This window comes from Bubalus bubalis, chromosome 22, assembly GCF_019923935.1.
Source record: "Bubalus bubalis isolate 160015118507 breed Murrah chromosome 22, NDDB_SH_1, whole genome shotgun sequence".
Classification (NCBI taxonomy): Eukaryota; Metazoa; Chordata; class Mammalia; order Artiodactyla; family Bovidae; genus Bubalus; species Bubalus bubalis.
The window spans coordinates 60,961,590-60,983,909 of NC_059178.1; the positions used below are offsets into that span (position 1 = coordinate 60,961,590).

Below are 22,320 nucleotides of genomic sequence, written 5' to 3' on the forward strand. Positions count from 1 at the left end.
CACGCCCGACCTGCATCCTCGTCTCCATAATATCTCACAGTGATGCTCGGATGCCCCGGGAGCCACTCTGCAGCCCATGACATTTAACAAACATGGGCTGTTAAATGTTACTCGGGTGCTACAGACCGTTCCCCAGAGACCTCCACAGACACCAGTCCCCGGTGCTGGGAGTCTCAGCTGCTGGATGCTCACCTGAAGCTGTAAACTCATTCAGTGGGGCTGTGATCCAGCCGCAGTCAGAGCTGGGCTCGGTGGCCTGTGGTCTTGTATTGTTTGTTGTAACGCTGTGCAGGCTGTGTCTGCCGGAAGACGGGGCTGGATGGACAGAGCCATGAGGCTACGCGAGCCCCGCCCTGATGAGGTGCCGTGCGGATCCCTCTCTGGCCCGGCTCTTGGCCTGATGCCCCGGCTCATCCTCCCACATTGGGGGTGCGCAGCCTCGGCGCTCTCCTTGATGAGTGTGCGTGACTCTCAAGAGCGGCCTGTCATTGTTTGGATTCTCTTCTGAGGCTTCAGAATTTACAAGTGACTTCATCTCTTGATTAAGTGAAGTCACCGCAGTAGCTGGGTCTCTGTCAGCGCGTCTTGATGGACGGTTTGCTGCTGGTTTTAACCACGCTGGAAGCAGCGTGCACTCACTTCTCTGGGCTGAAGAGAGACTCGTTCCTCACTGTGGGGTCAGGAGAGCTGGGGAGGCCGCAGCCGAGGGCGGGAATGAGGTGGACGCTGCTAACTGAGTGTCGTGGAAAGAAGTGGAAACCAGCCAGGGAAGCGAGCAGTGGGATCTCTGCAAGGAGGAGCGAGACACGGGGCAGAGAAAGTGCCGGAGCCCGGCGCCAGACCTGCCAGTGAAGTTCCGGCTCATTTGTCTCTGGACCTTCAGCTTCCATTCTGACATCCCAGATTGGAAAAAGTGAGCCCTAGAAACAGCAAGCAGGGTCTTGGACATGGAGGTCAGCTGCTGCTGGACCTGGAGGTGTCCCGTTTCTGCAGTCACTGATCCTGTCCCCCTTGTGTGTCTGAGAACTGTCTGCATTTAGTCCGCCTCCAAACAGTCCCAAGTCCCAAGCAGGCACTGCCTGGAAGTTCTTGGTCGTCCAGCCTGGCCTCCTGCCCCGTGGCTGTGAAGTGACTGTCAGGACTTCTCACAGGACAGAGGCGGAGCCTGGATGGTGGGGCGGGGACTGATCCCCCTGAAGCCTCATCTAAGCAGGGGCTTTGGGGCTCATGTATCAGCTGGACCTGAGAACAACCCCACTACAGGGCCAGTTCTGTGGTTTCCGCCTGAGGATCAGGGTCGGCCAGAGGGTGGGTGGCTGTGCCCTCACCCATGTGGAAGCAGTGACCGACAGCCTTCTCGGCTGCACTGGCCTGGCTCATTGAGCTGCCTGTTGTCCGAACTGCTACCATGAGTCCAAAGAGCAGTGATGACAACCCGCAAAGGGGAGAGCAGCCCACTGTGCCCCCCGAGCCTATGTTGGCAGCTGCCCTCCTGGGGCCTGTGTCAGGACCCTGGCAGGTCCCCGCTTCTGCGGGAGGGGGATTGGCACAGGGGCCGGCCCTGCGCTGCCTGCTTGCTTTGGATTTGCCTCTTGAGGGCGGCCTGCCATAAACAGGATGGAAGGCAAATCCAGTGCTGTTCCGAGAGGGACTCTCACTGAGGGGTATGGGGGAAGTGAGGCGGGGACTCCACCCGAGGTCTGTCCAGGGGCAGCTGGTGAAGGTCCTGGGAGCGGCACTTACCCCCGGCTCCTGGTGCAGAGTCAGCTTGTTGTGTGTCTGGGGCCCAAGGCTGATGGGTTTTGTGCCCACACAAGACCATGTGCCCAGCACACAATTGAAATGGCCATGTACAGGCTCCCCCCCACCTCCCATGTGGGGTCTGAAGCTGGCAGAAGACAGGCCGCGACCTGGGGCTCATGGGACAGGCCCCAGGGTCCCACGCACCCGCAGCCTGCCGGGCGGATGTCGGGTGTGTCTGATTTGGAGCATCCTGTTTCTGGCTAGGACAGGACTGAGTAGGAGAAAGTGGGTCGAGTCCTCTTGGGTGCATGTCTGAATTCATCGGGGGCGGGCTTGTGTGGAGGGGCTTGGCCTCATGAGATGCTTGTGTCCACACGCGTGGGCAGAGGAGTGTCTGTGGACGAGGCCGTGGCCCGGAGACCCTGGCTCTTCTCCCCACCTGCCCCTCATGGGGCCCCTGTTGCCGTCTTGAGACGCAAGCAGATGCGTGCAGGTGTGTATGGCCCTTGTGTGCGCTCGTGTTCCAGCACGGGCAACCGGGTGTTCAACGCCGACTCACAAGGTGTCCAGCCCAGAAGGGGGCGGGGGCCCGGCCTCGGGCCACGAGTGGGGAGCGAGGCGGGTGCGGTGTGGGTGTGGCGCTCACGATCCCGCTCCTCTGCCCACAGCTGCACGGCTACGTGGAGAGCGAGCCGCTGACCCTGCAGCTCTTCATCGGCACGGCAGATGACCGGCTGCTGAGGCCGCACGCATTCTATCAGGTGCACCGGATCACGGGCAAGACCGTGTCCACCGCCAGCCATGAGGCCGTCGTCTGCAGCACCAAGGTCCTGGAGATCCCGCTGCTGCCGGAGAACAACATGCGCGCCACGTAAGCTCGCTGCGGGCCGGGGGCCAGGCCGGCCCTTGGAGGGAGGGGGAGTCCTCCTCACACTTCCACTTTGCTTAACACCTCAGGAAACTTTACAAACATTTACGATGGCAGACTTGTTTCCTTCTAGGGTTTTCCTGTTGCTACTCAGTTCACAGCTGTGCGAGCTCCCTCTGTGTGCAAACGTGGCACCCACTTTTTTCTTTTTCTTTTTTTTAAACTTTTCATTTCGTATTGGGGTATAGCCGATTAACAGTGTTGTGATAGTCTTGGGTGAACAGCAAAGGGACTCAACCATACACAAACATGAAGTCATTCTCACCTACCTCCCCCCGACCCCCACATGGCACCCTTTTCTTTCTGAAAGCTCTGTGAAAGCCAGAAGAGTAGTTAAAATGCTGCTAATGTTGAAGCATTATAGAGACCAGCATGTCTGGGTTGTGTTTTCACTGAGGGTTTCTGCTGATGTGACCAGCTGGAATGTGCAGGTCAGGCCTGACTCTTTGGTGTAGAGGTGACTCAGTTACCAAGCTACAGAGTCATCTTCTAGGGTCCAAGTGGGGTCCCTGTTTGTGGCCTCATTAATCGAGTGACCACAGTGCGCCCTGCCCTTCACTCCCAAGCTACAAATGTGGCAGAGAAAGGGGACAGGGTTGTCCCTCTGGACTCACCTTCTCCTGGGGGCCTCTGTGGGCGCAGGATGGAGCCTCAACACCCTGTGTGTCTAGATAAACACGTAAGGCAGCAGTTCATTAACACAGGGTTCTCGGGGGGTGTCCGTGGGGGCGGCCTCGAAGCCGACTTTGCAGGGAAACCGCAGGTGGGAAGGCCCTGTGCCCAGGTGGGTTTGGGGTGTCCTCGGGGGAGAAGGAGCCCAGGGCCGTGGCTGGGGAGGGAGAGTGTGGGAAGCCACAGTGTGGGCTTGTGTGGGGTGTTGATCAGTCGTTTGTAAGTAGCTCCTAAACCCTCTATGTTATAAACAAAGGGAAAGCCTTCTCTCTGTGTTGGCTTTTCAGGGATTTGAGGGGATTCATTCTAAGTTTCCCAAGGACCAGGAGCAGGGCTGACGGCTGGGAGACCCTGCTGGTCCCTCCAGCAGCTGCAGCTCTGACTCCGGTGGCTGCGTTTACTTCATCAAATACCCTTTAGGCCGGGGCAGCTCGGTCACCATGGGCCAGGCTTCCCAGCACTCTGGGCCAGGCTGTGGTCCCGACCTTCAGGCCCCATGCCGCCTTGTCTGTGAGCGTCTGATGGAGGGAAGGGCTGGTTTCCATCTGACAAGTTGCCTGTGGATTGTTCTGCTGAAGGCTGGTGTTGGATGGAATCATTAAGTTAAATGAAACTAGAGGATATCACATGCTGCTGCTGCCAAGTCGCTTCAGTTGTGTCCAACTCTGTGCGACCCCATAGATGGCAGCCCACCAGGCTCCCCTGTCCCTGGGATTCTCCAGGCAAGAACACTGGAGTGGGTTGCCGTTTCCTTCTCCGGTGCATGAAAGTGAAAAGTGAAAGTGAAGTCGCTCAGTCGTGTCCGACTCTAGCAACCTCATGGACTGCAGCCTGCCAGGCTCCTCTGTCCCTGGGATTCTCCAGGCAAGAACACTGGAGTGGGTTGCCATTTCCTTCTCCGGTGCATGAAAGTGAAAAGTGAAAGTGAAGTCGCTCAGTCGTGTCCGACTCTAGCAACCCCATGGACTGCAGCCTACCAGGCTCCTCCATCCATGGGATTTTCCAGGCAAAAGTACTGGAGTGGGGTGCCATTGCCTTCTCTGGAAATCACATGAGGCCCTAGCAAATCCAGGATTCTGAGCCGAGGGGGGACACTCCCAGAATCTTGGGGAAGGAGGTTTTCAGAGCCCGGCCTGGGAGACTTCCTCTGGGGTGTCCACACCTGCCCACTGCAGCGGGCCCTGAGCGAGTGGGGCTCTGCCTGCTTGAGACCCGGGTGCATGAGGGGCTGGCTTGTCCTGCTCCTTCGCCGCCCCCCCACTTGATGGGTGGACTTGGGGCTGTCCTGACAGGTGAGTGGGTGTCGGGCAGGGCTGGGGACTGAGGCAGGCACTCTTATCTCATAGCATTGACTGTGCCGGGATCCTGAAGCTCAGGAACTCCGACATCGAGCTGCGCAAGGGGGAGACGGACATCGGGAGAAAGAACACGCGGGTGCGGCTGGTCTTCCGCGTTCACATCCCACAGCCCAATGGCCGGACGCTGTCGCTGCAGGTGGCCTCCAACCCCATCGAGTGCTGTGAGTGCCCTGCCCCATGTCCAGGCCGAGGGCCAGTCCCGCCGGACCCTTCCCTTCCCACAGCCCACAACGTTCCGCCCCGCCCCAGGGGGTGTGCTGTGTCGCGATCCCCATCCTGACAGCTCGCCTGCCCGCCGCCTCGGGGAGCATCCTGGTTCATTCCTTTGTCTCTGACCTGAACGTCAGTCAGATATCTTTGACAGCCCCTCCCTCACGGCCCCCCACGGCCCCTCCCTCACGGCCCCCTCTTCCCCGTGGCCCCTCCCTCAGGGCTCCTCTCTGCCACGTGGTCCACTCTCGCTGGACCCTCCTGTCCAGTCTCCAAATGGCCATCCCCAGGCCATGGGCTTTGCTGCAGGTGGCTCCAGCTTTCTGCCCCGAAGCCCCTCCCTCACGGCCCCCCACGGCCCCTCCCTCACGGCACCCCTCTATCCCGCGGCCCCTCCCTCACGGCCCCCTCTGCCACGTGGTCCACTCTCGCTGGACCCTCCTGTCCAGTCTCCAGATGGCCATCCCCAGGCTGTGGGCTCTGCTGCAGGTGGCTCCAGCTTTCTGCCCCGTGGCCCTCACGGCCCCCTCTGCCCCGCGGCCCCTCCCTCAGGGCCCCTCTCTGCTGCATGGTCCACTCTCGCTGGACCCTCCTGTCCAGTCTCCAGATGGCCATCCCCAGGCCGTGGGCTCTGCTGCAGGTGGCTCCAGCTTTCTGCCCCATGGCCCTCACGGCACCCCTCTATCCCGCGGCCCCTCCCTCACGGCCCCCTCTGCCACGTGGTCCACTCTCGCTGGACCCTCCTGTCCAGTCTCCAGATGGCCATCCCCAGGCTGTGGGCTCTGCTGCAGGTGGCTCCAGCTTTCTGACCTATGGTCTCTCCCCGTGAGAAGGAGCAGGCCCCTCATCTCAGGTCTTCTGGTCACCGGGGAGGGCTATGTGAGGACCCTGGCGACTGGGGGCTGTGTGAGGACCCCAGTCACTGGGGAGGGCCATGTGAGGACCCCGGTCACTGGGGGCCGCAGAGTGTATCTTCGCTGTTGCTGCTACACAGACCTCTGCCCCATATCCCGATTTTGGCCACCTGTGCCCTCAGCCCTTGAGAGCCCACCATGGACAGCCCTCCACATTCGACTTTAGCCTGTGGTGCCTTGCTCTGTGGGCCCCCCACCCGGTTAGACCCGGGGATCGCCCTTTTGCTGTTGGTGGGCAGGCTGTGTCCCCCCTCACCTGCAGGACTCCCCACAGCTTCCCCAGGCCCTTCAAGGGTGATTACTCTAGCAGAACACGTTCACTCCCACAGTCACACACACACACACTCACATGTGTGCGCACACACGTCTCCACGTGGACCAGTCAGAGGCATGCTGCCTTCCCTTTGACAATGCGTCGTGGGTGGACCAGCTGCCCAGGAGGGGCTGGGGGGGTGTGGGTGGACCAGCCTTCCCCGGGAGGGGTCTCACTGGCTCACTTCTTGCCCCACCCTCACAGCCCAGCGCTCGGCCCAGGAGCTGCCCCTGGTGGAGAAGCAGAGTGCGGCCAGCGGCCCCGTCCTCGGAGGGAAGAGGATGGTCCTCTCCGGCCACAACTTTCTGCAGGACTCCAAGGTCATTTTTGTGGAGAAAGCACCAGGTATTTCCTCTTAAAACCAGCATCGAGTGCTTGCTGTTTGGGCGCCGGCAGAGGTTGGCTGGCGGGAGAGGGTGCCATGCACGGTCCCAGGGCTTCCCCACGTGGCTTTGAGGGGCTGCGGGTGTGGGGCCTGCGTCTGCCCGGCTAGCAGGTGCCTCTTCAGGGGCTCCGACCAGCTCTTGTTGGTCTTTGGCTTTCTCAGAACCGCAGACCGTCCTAGGCAGGTATCCAGTTGTGCAGTGGGCACAGAAGCCATGGGGGACCCCACTGGGGCCCAGAGACCTTTCTGTGCCACTCGTTCTGGTGGCACAGTGCCCCGCAGTGCGGAAGGAGACACTGGTTGCTTTCAATGATGGTGCCCCTTGGGGCCACAGCCACCCATGTGTGTGTGTGTGCACACGTGTGCATGGACCTGTGTGTATGCATGCAGGTGTGTGCTTGCACGTGGACCTGTGTGTGTGTGCTCCTTTGCAGGTCTGAAGGGAAAGGGTCTCTGCTCTCTGGTGTCTGGGGAACCAGGTGACCAGCCTGTCATTGAGCTGCAGGATGGATGCAGGGGGTTAGGGGTAGGGGTGGGACTAGGGCTGGGGGAAGCACGGCTCCTGCCCCAGGGCTGCCCAGCCCTACCCAGCCCACATGGTCATAAGGGTGAGCATGTGGCCTCACCTCTCTCACACCCTGGGGTGTGTTTGTAGAGCACGTTCTTTGTGGGGAGCTGGCCTGAGGGGGTGCCCCTGCCCACAGGCTGGGAGGGAGTGCCCGCAGGCCAGGTTCTGGAGCCAGTTGCCCAGCTGCTCCTCTGAGCCCCAGTCCAGCTCTCGAGCCCAGGGCAGGGCCCCTGCTGCTGACCGCAAACCACGGAGACTCTCAGCCTCCGTAATGGGGTTGATTTTGTACAGTCTGCAGGAAACTTAAGTGCTTCAGTCAAAACGGGCCTGAGAGTCTTTCACATTGACCTCATTCTGCCTGCACCATTGTGCCTGTGATTGGAAATTGTTTTACAGGAGGGAGAAGACCCGCCTGAGTACAGTGGTGGGGGAAGAATTCGTACTACCAGAACGCCCCTCTTTGGAGGAGGTGAATTTTGAAATAATTTCAGCATTTGTGTTCTAAATGTGTGCGTGGGCACCCCCTCCCAGCCTGTGGGCGGCGGGGTCCTCACCGCACTCGGAGATGTGTGTGGTGGGAGCTGGCCAGCGCCCCGGGCTCTTTCCTCGAGCAGTCAGCCCTGACCTCGACCTGGGTGCCATGATGGGACCGTGAGGCGTCTCCCAATCTCCTCAGCCGATCGTGGACAGGGGCGGGCTCCTCGGTCACGGAGGCCTGGTCCCGGGTCTGCACGGTGGCCGTCCGCCTGCAGCTGGAAGCCGAGTTCCGGGCGCCTGGCTGTCAAGGTCGCTGGGCTCCCGGCTCCCTGGCCCCAGGCGGGCTCAGTGCTGCTGTCAGCCGCTGCCACGCTGGCCTGTGCCCAGCCTGCGGTCTCCTGCAGCATTCCCATGTCTGGCGGGCAGAGGGCAAGAAACCAGTAAGTGGTGGAGACCAGGCGTCCCGCAGGCACGTGGTGCGTCGTGACAAGCGCAGCATAAACACGCAGCTGTGCGTCCTAACCAAGTTGCCGGCACATTTGCACACGCGTCCACGCCAGTCCCGTGTGTCCAGCCTGCATTCTCAGCCGAGCACACGTGCTTCCTGATGGGCCTCAACAGTTACTGGGCTTTTCTTGGTTGATTCTGGGGCAAGAAACCACTAAAGTCAATTTAGACTGAAAGCCTGGTCATCCTCTAGGCTCCTGAGGAGGTGCCTGGTGTGCTGGAAAATTCTGTCTTTAGCCCCTACTTGGAGGCAGCAAGGCTGGCATGTGAGTGATGAGGCTGGTCCAGGAGCCGCTGGCCGTGGGCAGGAGCAGGACTGTGGCCGGCCTGTCGCATGTCAGACGCTGGGTGAGGTGGGTGTCTGGTCACCGTGTCGCCTCAGCTGCTCTGAGCAGTACTTGGAGTTTCTTAAGTGTTTCAAGATTCCTCCTGGCCAGGGCTGGCTGTCACCTGTGCCCACCTTGTGTGACCAGGCAGGGTCCCGGAGGAAGACGGCCCTCAGGACATGGGAGTGAGGCTCCTCCCGTGGTCAGGGGACCCCTCAAAAAGAGCTGTGAAGCAGCCGCTCTCATCTCCGAGATGTTCGTGTTCTCAGCTGCGTTCGTGGTGAAACTCTCCAGAACCACCCTGTAATTCTGCTCAGGGTTTAGTGTCCAGCAAGAAGCCACAGGGCCTTCCCTTCAAGGAGGACAGCTGTGGCCTCTGAGCCAGATACCACCTCCCGCAGTGGACGTCCCTGAGCATGGGGCCTGGGACAGACTCACTGGGAGGCCTGGCAGGAGCAGGACGCTGAGATAAGCTCCCCCCCTCCCCCCCGCTGTCTCCTGCTGGAGGTCAGGGGGCTCTGTTCAGATTTGTGCATGAGGGATATACTTGCACATGTGCAAACATTAAAAACACATAAAAAACATTTAAATACGAGGACACGGAGAGAGTGCCCACATGGAGAGGGGTAAGGAGAGACCAGGGATTTGGAGCTTGCACCGCCGTGAATGTTACCAGGTTCTCGATTGTGATGCTTAAAGTCAGCGATGTGCAGCCCAGCCTTTCCATGCGGTTCCTGGAAACCGTGAAGCTCAGCAGACCTCACCTGAGCTGGTGGCTTCAGCAGGCAACATGGTCCACTGCAGCTTGTGTGTGGCTGGGCACGGGCCTGGCCCCCAGGGCATCCCAGTGGACACTGTGCCTCCTCAAGGTCCAGACTCGAGGGGGACCCCTTGGCACTGAGGCTCAGGCAGGTCCCATCTGCCCAGGCTCAGGGCTAAACCACCCAGGGTGCAGACTTGGAGGATCATTGGGTTCAGCATGACCGCCAGCCACACGACCAGACCACCTCTCTGCCAGACCTGTTCACACCTATTACTGAGGTCCCAAACCCCACTTGGTCACAGACCCAGAAGAGAACATTACGTCCTCAGTCCTAAGTCCTTGCAACAGAAGCAGGACTTGTTTCCTGCGGGGAAGGCCCGCCACTGCCCAGGACTGGCCATCAAGAAACAGCACTGCCCCCAGTGGGTGGAAAAGAGCAGCGGCCAGGCCCCTCTGGTCCTCAGGCTTTTCTCACTTGGGGCCTCAGAGCCAAGTGGTCCTCCCACGACCCTGAACTGAATGTTTCCAGCAGTCTTGGGGGGTTGTGTTTCCCAAGGGTCTTCAATGCAGATGACAGGCGGGTGGGGCCCTGCTGGGGTCGGGGGCCATGGCATCCTATTCCCGGCTCTGCCACCCTGCAAGGTCCTCCAAGTGTCCCGTGAGGGCATCAGAACATCACCCTCTGAAGGCCAGAGGGTGCCCATCCTACTTGTCGCTTGCCATGGACGGCTGTTGGTGTCACGCACAATGCGCAGTGGGTCTGTGTGTGGGCTCACATGAGTGCCCGCGCGTTCCTCCCCTGGGCGAGGGAGTGACCTTCCTTCCCTCTAGAGGCACATCTGCTTGTCCATGCGGGCATCAGAGGCAGCACCCCCACCCTGGCCCCACGGAGGGCTGGAAACCAGCGCGTTTCAGGCAGGGTCAGCTGCTGGGGACCCTCGGGCCTCCGTCAGGCGGGCCTGCTCCGTCCCCACCCTGTGGAGCATGGAGCAGGACGTGCGCCGGGGCAGCCCCTCCCAGGCCCGGCTCCTCCCGCCGGGTGTGGCGGGGAAGCCTTTCCGATGACTCAGGCTGCAGGGAATTCCCTAATGACTCGGAATATTTTTACTCCTGGGCTTGCACACAGTTTCCTACTGAGGAGGCCAGCGAGCTCCTGATAAGGCTGGAGCACAAAGGCCCATTCAGGCCCGCGGCCTCCCCTCCCGTAGGGGCCACGGCTGCGTTCCACACCCAGTGGCCTCCCAGCAGCTTTGCAGACAAGGACGCCAGAGGCCAGGGGGCACCTGACCCAGGCCGGGGCAGTGCAAGGAGTCAGCAGTCAGCGGGGTGGGGGCCACTGGGGAGTGTCCCGTGTGGGGGTCCCACAGGGCAGGCACTGGCCACCCTGGCTGCCACTCCGGCCTCCTCCTGGAGCAGGACTGCGTGTGCACTTCTGACCACAGAACAGAGACTGGGCCAGAGCCCCAAGGCCAGGGTGAGGGACGTGGGAGCCCTGTGCCTGTGAGCTGGACCTCAGTGGCCCGTCTGTCTCTCCCCTTTGCTCCATGCTCGTCTCTCTGTGTCTCCAGGGATCTGTGCTTTTCAGACACTACGACAGGGCTGTGAGCCTGTGTGAGTGGCCAGGCTGGTCAGCTTGTGGATCTGCTTGCACGGTGGGACCGCTGGACCCCAGGCCAGCACTGGACGGGATGGTGTCGCACGGCCCGCGAGGGCCTGGAGGGGAAGGCCCCTCCTGCCGTGCTTGTCCTCCATGCGCACGCCCACCGCCCTCTCCACACCCATGTTTCCCGTGATGGCTGTTCCACCTGTGGACCTGCAGCCCATTCCCGGGAGGCTGGTCTGGTCTGCGGACCCTCCTGGAGGGTGGGCAGTGGATGCTGGGTGAAGGGGTCTGTCAACCTCTATGGACCAGAGGTGAAGCAGTTGCAAGGCTTTGCCCCAGCTGTTCAGGTTTTAACACTTAACAGCTGTTTTGGGGTAATGATGGGCTTTGTCATAAGAAAAATTGTTTTTAAAAGGCACCAAGGACGTGGGGAGCTTGGTTACAGGAAGAGTCATTTCGGTTTCCTCAAACCGGTGGGGGTGGGTGGGGCCCAGTGGCGCATCCATAGCGGGTCTGGGCCACACCGCAGGAGCTGTGTCCACGGTGCTTTCCATGCGTACCAGGGACCCTCTGCTGTTTATCGCCCAAGTTGGGGTCGCTCCTTCCCTGAGCCCTGCCCTCATGGGAGCTGTGTGCTGCTTGCGGAATGCTGGCGCTTTTAAGGGCGGGGGTGTTCTTTCCATCTCCTGTTGGTTTTTCCTAGAGGAGGGACGGATGCGGGTCCCCTGGCTCCAGCAGTGTTTGATCCCCTAGTGGGTCATCTGCTGGATGCTCTGCGGGGGCACTCGGTGTCCCGAGGGGCTGGTGTGGCCTGGCATGTCCAGGCCTCTCTGTGACTCACATTTCCTCTCTGCTCCACCCTCCGCCCCTGCCCAGCCAGCACTGTGAGGGAGAAAAAGGCGATGCTGTCTAACTTATTTATAATTTAGTATTTGTAATACATACGTTTCTTCTTGGAAAACAGAGAGAAAGCAAAAACTAGGCCCAGAACCATTACTAGATGTAACAATTCATTTGGGGAGCGACTTTATAAAAAAGTGCAAAGAGGTCCATGTAGGAGATTGACATCTGTTACTTCCAAATAACAACTAGGCCTTGTAGGCAAAGCATGCCTGCCAGAGGGGCTTCCTAGCACCGGGAACACGGCTCTGTCACCCCAACCAGCGGGTCCTGGGCCTCGCCGCCTCCAGGGCCTGGCCCGGGGACAATAGGCCCTTTCTTTCACAGGCACTGGAGCCTTTTCATTTTTTCAAACATGCAAACGGCCACGGGGTAAGGTTAAAAATACCTTGTGTTTTGCATTTCTGTGTCCTGATGTGGCAAGGAGTAGTCTCAGAGAGGATTTTCTTATTCAGCCCCCAGTTTCCCTGAGCAGGGCAGGACCCGTGGCTCTAGGGCCAAGTTCATTAGAATAACCCTGCTCCCAAGACCCACGAGGGCACTTCAGGCCCAGGTAATGAGGCCCCAGCTCCCACTGTGTGCACTGCACTCAGGCTCACATCCCAGACGATGGCCTTCCTACCTGGGTTGCCTGCGTTCCTCCTGGGTTACTCCCTCTTTGAACGTAGACCCCTTCCAGGACTGGCGCTAGGGACGCTCAAGGCCCTAGCTAGGGATGCTCAAGGGCTCCCTCCTGCAGAGTGGGGGTCTCCAGGCCCCCGCTGCAGACCTGCAGTCAGGTCTGTTTGAGCTTCTCCCCTGGGGTCCTGGCATCCACTCTCTGGTTGATCGGTCATGCAGGGACTCACTCCCGTCAGCTGCTGCTGAGCCAGCCGGGCAAGGGTGGGTCCTCTCATCGCAGGACTCCCGTCTGCCTGCATCCAGGTGTGATTTGGGGGCCTCCCTTTTGGGACAGAATTAACAGACTTCCCGAATCCTTTCTTGCAGATGGGCACCACATCTGGGAGATGGAGGCAAAAACTGAAGGAGACCTGTGTAAGCCGGTGAGTGTGGGCAAGACGGGTGGCTGTGGGGGTAGGGGGAGTGGACAGACGGCCTAGGGGGCCACGTGCTCTCTGGAGAGGCTCTTGACTACACAGGGGCTCCTGGCCCAAGGCACATGGCTTCTGATTTGTTGCAATGAACCACGGATGAGCACACAGAAAGAGAACAAGGAGTAGAAATGGTTGTGAAGTGCCTCCTGACCCAAGTGCTCTCGGCACGCGCAGCGCAGGGAGCAGACAACGCAGACGTGGGGTGACTGCAGAGAGCCAGGCAGCTTCTGGGCTGCGGGCCCCCACCAGGTAGACGAGGTGCACACACATGCCCAGAGCCTGCGGTCTCCACTGGCCATTGTCACCAGGGAGCCCAGACTCGCTGCCCTCCGGGAGGACCCCCTCTCCAGAGTCTGAGCCCCACCCTTCACTGCCTGGCCATGCGGGCCCAGGGTTTCCACCAGCGTCTTTGGCTCCTCACGCGCTTCCTCCCACCAGGACACAAGCTCAAGGTCAGATCTAAGTGCTGCTCCACCTGCTTGTCCTGCTGGCCAGCAGCCAGGGCACCTGCAGACCCGAGGTCTGCTGTGCCCACCCACCCTCTGCAGGGCGCAGGGCCTGCAGGTGCCCATCTGTACACTTGGCCTCCGTGGTATTTGTGGCTGCTCACACTTAAGGAAGAGCCAGGAGGGGGCCTGAGGGAGAACCAGGAGGAGGGCCTGAGAGAGAACCAGGGCGCTGAGGGAGAACCAGGAGGTCTGAGAGAGAACTAGGAGGGGGCCTGAGGGAGAACCCGGAGGCCTGAGAGAGAACCAAGAGGCCTGAGGGAGAACCAGGAGGGCCTGAGAGAGAACCAGGAGGCCTGAAGGAGAACCAGGGGGCTGAGGGAGAACCAGGAGGGCCTGAGAGAGAACCAGGAGGCCTGAAAGAGAACTAGGAGGGGGCCTGAGGGAGAACCAGGAGGGTCTGAGAGAGAACCAGGGGGCTGAGGGAGAACCAGGAGGCCTGAGGGAGAACCGGGAGGGCCTGAGAGAGAACCGGGGGGCCTGAGAGAGAACCGGGGGGCCTGAGAGAGAATCGGGGGGCCTGAAAGAGAACTAGGGGGCCTGAGAGAGAACCGGGAGGCCTGAGGGAGAACCACAGGGGCCTGAGAGAGAACCAGGGGGGCTAAGGGAGAACCAGGAGGCCTGAGGGAGAACCAGGGGGCCTGAGGGAGAACCAGGCAGGCCTGAGAGAGAATCGGGGGGCCTGAGAGAGAACCAGGAGGGCCTGAGAGAGAACCAGGAGGCCTGAAGGAGAACCAGGGGGCTGAGGGAGAACCAGGAGGGCCTGAGAGAGAACCAGGAGGCCTGAAAGAGAACTAGGAGGGGGCCTGAGGGAGAACCAGGAGGGTCTGAGAGAGAACCAGGGGGCTGAGGGAGAACCAGGGGGCTGAGGGAGAACCAGGAGGCCTGAGGGAGAACCAGGAGGCCTGAGGGAGAACCAGGAGGCCTGAGGGAGAACCGGGAGGGCCTGAGAGAGAACCGGGGAGCCTGAGAGAGAACCAGGAGGCCTGAGGGAGAACCACAGGGGCGTGAGAGAGAACCAGGAGGGGGCCTGAGGGAGAAGCAGGGGGCTGAGGGAGAACCAGGGGGCCTGAGGGAGAACCAGGAGGCCTGAGGGAGAACCAGGAGGCCTGAGAGAGAACCGGGAGGGCCTGAGGGAGAACCAGGAGGCCTGAGAGAGAACCAGGGGGGCCTGAGGGAGAACCAGGAGGCCTGAGGGAGAACCAGGGGGCTGAGGGAGAACCAGGGGACCTGAGAGAGAACCAGGGGGCCTGAGAGAGAACCAGGGGGCTGAGGGAGAAGCAGGAGGGGGCCTGAGGAAGACTGGTGCCTTCTTGTTGTGTTTCTGTCTGAAGTCGGCAGAGGCTTCTCCTTCCTCTGGATGAGCACTGACACGGTACGCCTTTCGGCCTGCATCTTTATTTTGTAAGAATCAGCAGAGCAGCCCTGTGCTCTCACCCACACTCCCAGTCCCTGCCTTCTGGTTGGGGTGTGGAGACCTTGTGTCTGAAGTGTTTATTGACGGGTTGGATTACTGTCCACCTCCGAGTGTCTGTCCTCCTTTGTCTTCACAGAGCAGGAGGAACCTTCAGGTAACAATGCACAGGCTGGCAGGTGATTTTTTTTCTTTTAAAAATCCTTTACTTTAAAAATTTTAAACTTATTTATTTTAAATGAAAAAAGATAAATTTTTTTAATGATAAAAGGTACAATTGACAAAGAAGATAGATATTATAAACCGTTAGACACCTAACAGCAAAGAAACAAAGATACATAAAGCAAAAATCAAAAGAAATATAAGGGAAAAGAAAAAATATATAATCGCCATAAGACACATCAACATTTCTCTGAGAATGTTTTATCAAGTGCAGAAAAAATAAGAATACAAACATCTTGAATGAGGTAATTAATAATTTAAATGTAATAGATTTATATTTAATTATTTTATATTACTCTTATATCCTATGGTGATTTTTTGAAGTTCAAAGTTCCTCCACTGTCTCTCCCTCGTCCCCCTGGCCCCTCTTAATGGTGGCGTGTGGACGGTCCATTCCTGAGAGCACAGGCAGTGGGAGTCATTGTTCAAAGTCTCATTCATGATAAGGACTGAATTTTCTCCATCGGCTGCAAGATTTGCAGACGTGATCCCGGTACCCTCTGCCCTGTGTCTGGAATCCCCTCCCTCCACACAGGTGGCTTCATCAGGAAGAAGCATGCTGTTGTTGAGCTGCTAAGTCATGTCCAGCTCTTTGCAACTCCATGGACTCCAGCATACCAGACTTCCCTGTCCTTCACCAACTCCCAGAGCTTGCTCAAACTCATGTCCATTGAGTCGATGATGCCATCCAGCCATCTCATCCTGTTGCCTCCTCCTCTTGCTGCCTTCAGTCTTTCGCAGCATCAGGGTCTTTTCCAGTGAGTCAGCTTTTTGCATCAGGTGGCCAAAGTACTGGAGCTTCAGCTTCAGCATCAGTCCTTCCAGTGAATATTCAGGGTTGATTTCCTGTTGAATTGACTGGTTTGATCTTGCTGTCCAAGGGACTCTCAAGTCTTCCCCAGCACCATAATTTGAAAGCATCAATTCTTCGGCGCTCAGCCTACTCTATGGTCCAGCTCTCACATCCATACATAACTACCACAAGCATCTTTACCTGTGACTTTAGCTTCCTTTTCCAAGCACTGATGCATTTACAGAAACCTTTCCAAATGGTATCAAGGGCAACCTTTCCTCCCAGGCCCAGGGAGGACACCTGTATCCCACTGTCACCACCCCCCAGGGTGTCCAGGCCTCTAACCTCACACGCTGCCTCATGGCTCCCCCTGGTTCCCTTGGGGAGATGCTGCTGGCTTAGGAACTGCACTTCTGGACAAGGACTCCAGGCCCCACGGGCCCCACAGTTACAGAGGTGGACCTCAGGTTTGCTGTGACCAATACCAGCCACTGGCGGTCACCCCGAAACAGAGGCCCTTGGCTCCAGGTTCCAGGCCCCCTGTAGGCCCAAGTCCTCTGCCCCCGGGCTACCCACCCATTCTCCCTGGGCAGGAAGGAGAGGCCAGCAGAAACTGTGCATTTTTGGCATCGAAATAATTCCGCCAAGTTTGCATGTTCAGATTTTCCATTGTTGGGTTTCCTTTTCCACTGTGAACAGTGCATATTTTAAAGAAAACTTAACCATTATCAATCGTGTGTTCTGAGAGAAAAGCATGTGAACAGCGATGTGCTTCAGGTTTATGGTTTCACCTTTCTTATCTCTTAAATGAAGTTTACTTTCATATATTTCTTCTAATTATGAAAGCGTGCCATATTCATTGTGGAAACTTGGACGATATTAACAAAGTTTAAAAAGGAAAACGCCTAGTGAAATTTCAGTGGGATGTGGCCACCATTAACACGTGGGCGCATTTCCTTCCACCCTTTTCCTGTCATGGGCGTGTATCTACATGCACACACACATACATACACATTATCCATTTCAACAAGGCTGGGTGGCACTGCGTGTGTGGTTTATGTATGACCTTAAGCAGTGTATACAGTTGGCATGTATCTATACACACACACACGTACATACACGTTATCCATTTCAATAAGGTTGGGTGGCACTGTGTGTGTGGTTTATGTATGACCATGAGAAGTGTAGATGGTGGGTTTTCTCAAAGTAAGTGGCACGAATGTGCTGAGGGCCGTTTGGACTTCTCGCCCTGGTGCTGGAGAGACAGGTTTCCCTTCTGACCTCTACCCTCCCTGCACATTTAGTGCTTCATCATGATCTAATAACCTGTCCAGCATATCAGTCTGTGCCCACATCTAAACACAGTCCTCCAGTCACTTGGAACGAAGAGCACCTGGCCCCCCGACGTGGAACCTGCTACAGGTTCCTTGCCCCACCGGGCATGTCCCGGTGCGTCCCAGCTATGGTTCTGGTCTCAACTTGAGCAAGCCCTCTGCCTTTCTGTCTCTTGTCCTCGTTTCTGCTGTTGACTCCAATGTCTGCCGCCACTGAGCACCAGCTGTGTACTGGTGCCAGCATTCCCGGCAGTCCCTTCCTCAGACCACTGCCCCGAGGAGCGTCTTCCTCATCCTCTCCCCTCTGCCAGTGGTGGAGCGAAGACTTGGAGATGTCAGAGCCCAGGCTGAAGTGCAGGCCTGTCCGACCCAAGCCAGGCTCCCAGACACAGGCTGCGGGGCTGAGGCACAGACTTGGCAGAGGTGCAGCCCCGGCAGGGGTCTGACTGAGCACACATGCCCTTGCCGGGTCACCCACCCTTTGCTCCACTGACTGCGTCTTGTTCCAAATGGGATGAAGTTATTAAAACAACAGAAATGCACTTTCTGGCACACATGTGGTCCCAGGAGACGGAGCCCAGAGCAGGCTGCAGGCCTGGTCCTGCCCCCCACCCCCCCACCAGCTGCCCTTAGCAGCAGACTGTGCCTCATGTTTTCACCTGTAAAGGGAAGAGTTGCCCTGAAGTTCTCACTTTCCTGTTTAAACATTCTTAAGATTTCATTATTAACTGGATCCAATCAATTTTGCTGTTAATTGGCTACAATAACTCTTAAAAAAAAAGTGATGCCACGGATTTCTCTTGTACGTTTTCCTCTTGTTAACTGAAATCATATGATAAAAATCATTGAAGAAACCTTTTAGGATGTGAAATCTTGCCCTACCCCACCCCCAAAATCAGGGCCTCTCTTTGGTGCTGAGGTTGGGCCCTCGTGTGGATGGCTGGGCACCTGAGCACGCAGACCCTCCCTGCTTTCTTCCCCCACAACACACGTTGGCCCTGCCCCAGCGACTCCTCTGTGTATCTGTACTTAAAAGGGGGCAGTTTGGTGCAGATGTTGCTGATCTTTCATTTAAAACCTGGAAGGGTAACAACAGCCTCCATAAACTCCTGGTCTATCGTGCCTGCCTGTCCACCTTCCTGTCCCCATCCATTGTTGGGGTCGTGGCTCGGGCTTTGGGCCATTGGCATGGAGCATCTCCAGGGGGGCACTTGCCCTGGGTCTCTGCTGCCAGTTACCTGGACAGGTGCTCCTGGGTCCACTGCAAGTCGGTGCCTGGGGGCTTATTAGTTTCCTACAGGTCATGCTTGGGTTTGGGGACAGAGAGGCGTGGGGTCCTGCCCAGTGGCTGGTCCCCTCTTGGCACCTGTGCTCACGACTTCTCTCCTGACTCAGTCGGCGGCATCTTAGATGAAGCCCCCGCCTCCTCCCCGCACACCCCCCTCAGCCCCCTCTGGGCTCTGGCCATGCAGGAGCTCTGGGCCTCAGGCACTCGGGCCGGCCTCTCCAAGAAGAAACCTGCGTGTCTCACTCTCGGGGGGGTAGGGGAGTGTGGGTGCTTGTGTCCCTGGCTTGTGAGTCGCTCACCGCCCTCACCTACCTCTTTCTCTCTAGAACTCGCTGGTGGTGGAGATCCCGCCTTTCCGCAACCAGAGGATAACCAGCCCTGTGCAGGTCAACTTCTACGTCTGCAACGGGAAGAGGAAGCGGAGCCAGTACCAGCACTTCACCTACCTGCCTGCCAACGGTAACGCTCTCTTTCTAACCGTAAATGCCAACGAACCCACGGGGTGCTTTTCCTAAAAGAAAAGCAGGGACCCTGACGTTTCAGTCGCTTCAAACCGTGTGGTCACACTGTGGGCCCGGCCGTCATGTCCTGTTAGCAAGAGCTCATCGTCGGTTCCTCCAAACAGAAGTGGAGCTTTTGGTGTGCTTTCCTTCATTACTGTGGGGCTGGGGCTGCATTTGGGGGTGATTACTGACCCTTTGGAGGCTGCTTGCCAATGTGAAACCGCCAAGGGGGTGAGAAGGTGCAGCTGTTTCGTTCTCAGAAGCTGATGAGGTGGCCTCGGCGTGAATTTAAATTCTCGAGATGCTTAAGGTGGAAATGCAAATAGTTGTCATGATTTTGCAGGTGCTTGAGAAATAAACCTGAGGCCTGAGGCTGGTGACTGGTGTGGTCATTCACTAACATGATGGTCCTGTCCCCAAGCTGACGTCCCACATAAAACTCTCGGCTGGAAAATTGCCTCTCCCCTTGGCCGGGAGGCTCTCGCCCCCAAACACCCTTTGTTGTTCCGTCGCTCAGTCGCGTCTGACTCTTTGCAACCCCGTGGACTGCAGCACGCCAGGCCTCCCTGTTCTCCGCTATCACCCGCAGTTTGCTGAAGTTCATGTCCATTGAGTCGGTGATGGTATTTCACCAAACACCCTTTGCTTGAGCAAAAACACCTTGTTCACATGGTCCATTCACACACTTGAAGGGTGGTTTCTCATTCTAAAAAGGCCTGTTTGCACCTGTTCCATGTTCCAGGCTATTTTCTTAAGGAGAGCAACACGGTTGTTGCTTCACCCCTGAACTCGAGGCAGTTGTTTCCCAGCAGAGCTCAGCCCTGCAGCCTGGTGCCGCGGCCCCCGCCACCTCCTCCAGGCAGGCAGGTCTGTGTGCAGAGAGGGCCGAGCCCTGGTCCCGTTGTGTGATGTAAGTGCAGCTGTTACACTGTGGCTTTTGTTCTGAATACTTGAGAGATCCCTGTTATCTAAGAGGGAAATCACATACTTGGAACTAATTGCAAAAGCATCTATGTCCTTATGAAGATGTTTTTGGAGGCTTCAGTTTTCTCTAAATGTGAAACCCTCTGTGTCACAATAGACTAGCTGACAGAAAGCCCTGGAAAACCTGTGGCCATCAGACAGTAGAATTAACTGTTTTCCAGGAAAACAGTAGCCAAGGCTCTCCAGGTTTGAATAACGTGGTTTTGCTGTAAAGTCACCGCGTCACGAGCGTGCACGTGGACAGAGCCGCAGGAACGTGCTGCCGTGGGCCCGTGCACGAGGAGAACGTCCGCCCTCCTGCCCTGGGCCCGTCTGCACATCTGTGGCCAGTACTGGGTGCACCTCTCAAGTCCTGCCTGCTGTTGGACACAGTACTGCGGCCCTGGTGGCAGAAATATTCAGTGTTGACTTGAAAATGTAACAATCACGTACTAATTAAAATTCAAGTATGGTTGACTAAAAATTGAACGTTATAAAGAAAAAATCACTTTCTGAAGCGGTTTAGAAACTAGTTCAAACATCGTTTCCTACATTTCACTCCAGGTTCACCTCCCACTAACACAGATGCCCCAGTGTTCACGGGGCCTTTCAGATGGGGGTACTGAGGCCCCCAAAGAGACGTTGCTGAGGTCGTGGGCGGGGCTGTCTTGGGGCCCCCGTCTCCCCTTCCCTGCAGCTGTCGATCAGTCCTGCAGGCCCCTCCGCCAGCAGTGACCTGCCCCGATTCCACACTCTATTCTCTATGTCTGCCCGGAATGCCCCTTTCAGCTGGTGACCCTGCTCCACCTGCAAATCCTCTGTCCATCTGTCTGTCTGTCCAGAGCATGGCCGTGTGGCCTGGTCTCCTTTCACATCTCTCCTGGGCATTTGCTTCATCCCCAGAGGCCAAGGGGGCCATGCCACCTGCCCCTGGAGCCCAGCCCTGCCCTCCTTCCTGAGTGGTCTCCATGCCCCAAGGGGCTGTGATCACAGACACTCCACTGGACTGCAGGTTCCCTGTGAGCAGCCCCTAGGCAGCCCTGACTTCTTACCAAGTCACAGGGGCCGTCCCCATATGTGTGTTGTTTTTTTTTCTTTAAAAAAAAAAATAAATGCATGAATGAAAAAACAGAATTCAAGTTTCCGGTTTTGGGTTTGGTGTTCTTGCCACTGTCACTGCCTCCTCAGCTTCAGGCTGAGTCTTCACAACAGTGGTGGTGCTGGGGGGCAGGCAGGCAGAGCCCACACCCCCGCCCCCTCCCCACATCGTGCCTCAACCCTGCCCTCACCCCCGGAAGCCTCGACCGCAGGGAAACCCACCGCAGCCCCCTGTCCCTAGCCGTCCGCCAAATCACGTTAGCATCAGCTGTTCAGCCTGGAAGGGAGTCCTGGCTGCTGGCCTATGTGGCGCCCAGGCAGTTTGGGTCCCTTCCCTGGTGGCTCAGATGGTAAAGAATCCACCTGCAATGCTGGAGACCTGGGTTCAATCCCTGGGTCAGAAAGAACCCTGGAGGAGGGCATGGCAACCACTCCAGTATTTTGGCCTGGAGGGCTACAGTCCATGGGGTTGCAAAGAGTCGCACACGGCTGAGTGACTTTCACTTGCATTTTCTTTCCCTCGTGGGGAGAAGTCTCCAGTTGCGGTAGGACACCCAGGGCGAGCCGAGCGGGCGGGGTCGGGCTCTGTGCAGTGTCTCTGGGCGAAGGTCGAGGGCAGAGCAGAGCAGACATCCAGGCGCTTGTGCTGCAGACACTGCATGCGGCCGGGGTGTTTCCCTCCATGTCTGGTTGGTCACCGTCTGGGTTTAACTTGCAGTCTTCTGAAAGGAAGTGTGCAGTCTCTGGGGTAACTGAGCTGAAGGCCCTGGTCCTGTCGTGGGAGCAAGTGACGGTCCTTAAGTTCCCACGCACCAGCTGTGTTAAAGATGCAAAGCAGCCTGCCTGTGGGGGGAGGCCCCCAAGTCTGGGGGACGGCAGTGTCCACTTTAGCTGTGTCCCTGGGGCTTGCATTCTTGGCAATGCCTGGTGCCCCTGGGACAGGCAGCCCGCACGCAGGGGAAGAAGCCCAACTAATGACCTCAGGGTCACAGAGGGAAGTCTGCGTGCTACTGAGTTGAGAGTCCAGCAGAGCCTGGGGTCTGAAGAGCCTGTCTCTGGTCTGAGATGCTTCTAGCTGTTCCCCGGACTGCTGGCCGTGGCACCTGGCCCCCTGCCTACTTGTTGCTCAGGACACGAGGGTCCAGGAGCTTTGCCGGGATCGTGAGAAAGCCCTGGGGACACTCAGGCGCCCACATGGCCTCCGCCGATGGAGAAGCCATCTCCAAGAGCCTGAGGCCGAGGGTCGCACACTTGCCGGGTCCAGGTCAGCCGGGTGGCTAGGGCTGGTGGCCGGAGTCACGGGCAGGCAGCTGTCCCGCCTGGGCCGTCAGCCCCGCGACCTTGCCTCACAGCCAGCTCTGGGCTGACCTTTCTGCTGGGCGCCTGGCTCGTCTTTCCCCGAGTTCGTGGCACTGACATTCCATCCCGAGTCTTGACC

At 57.9% G+C, this 22,320-nt stretch overlaps 1 protein-coding gene across 4 annotated transcripts in view; it reads left to right on the forward strand.

The window, feature by feature from the left end:
* Positions 1-22,320, forward strand: part of NFATC1 (nuclear factor of activated T cells 1) — a gene marked incomplete at its 5' end in the record, with an annotated part of 63,435 nt that overhangs the window by 8,403 nt on the left and 32,712 nt on the right. For all 4 annotated transcript variants that reach the window (XM_045164062.1, XM_045164063.1, XM_045164060.1 and 1 more), the window contains 5 exon segments: positions 2,412-2,614; positions 4,690-4,862; positions 6,343-6,483; positions 12,655-12,710; positions 18,645-18,777. In XM_045164062.1, coding sequence (XP_045019997.1) covers positions 2,412-2,614; positions 4,690-4,862; positions 6,343-6,483; positions 12,655-12,710; positions 18,645-18,777 — 706 coding nt within the window.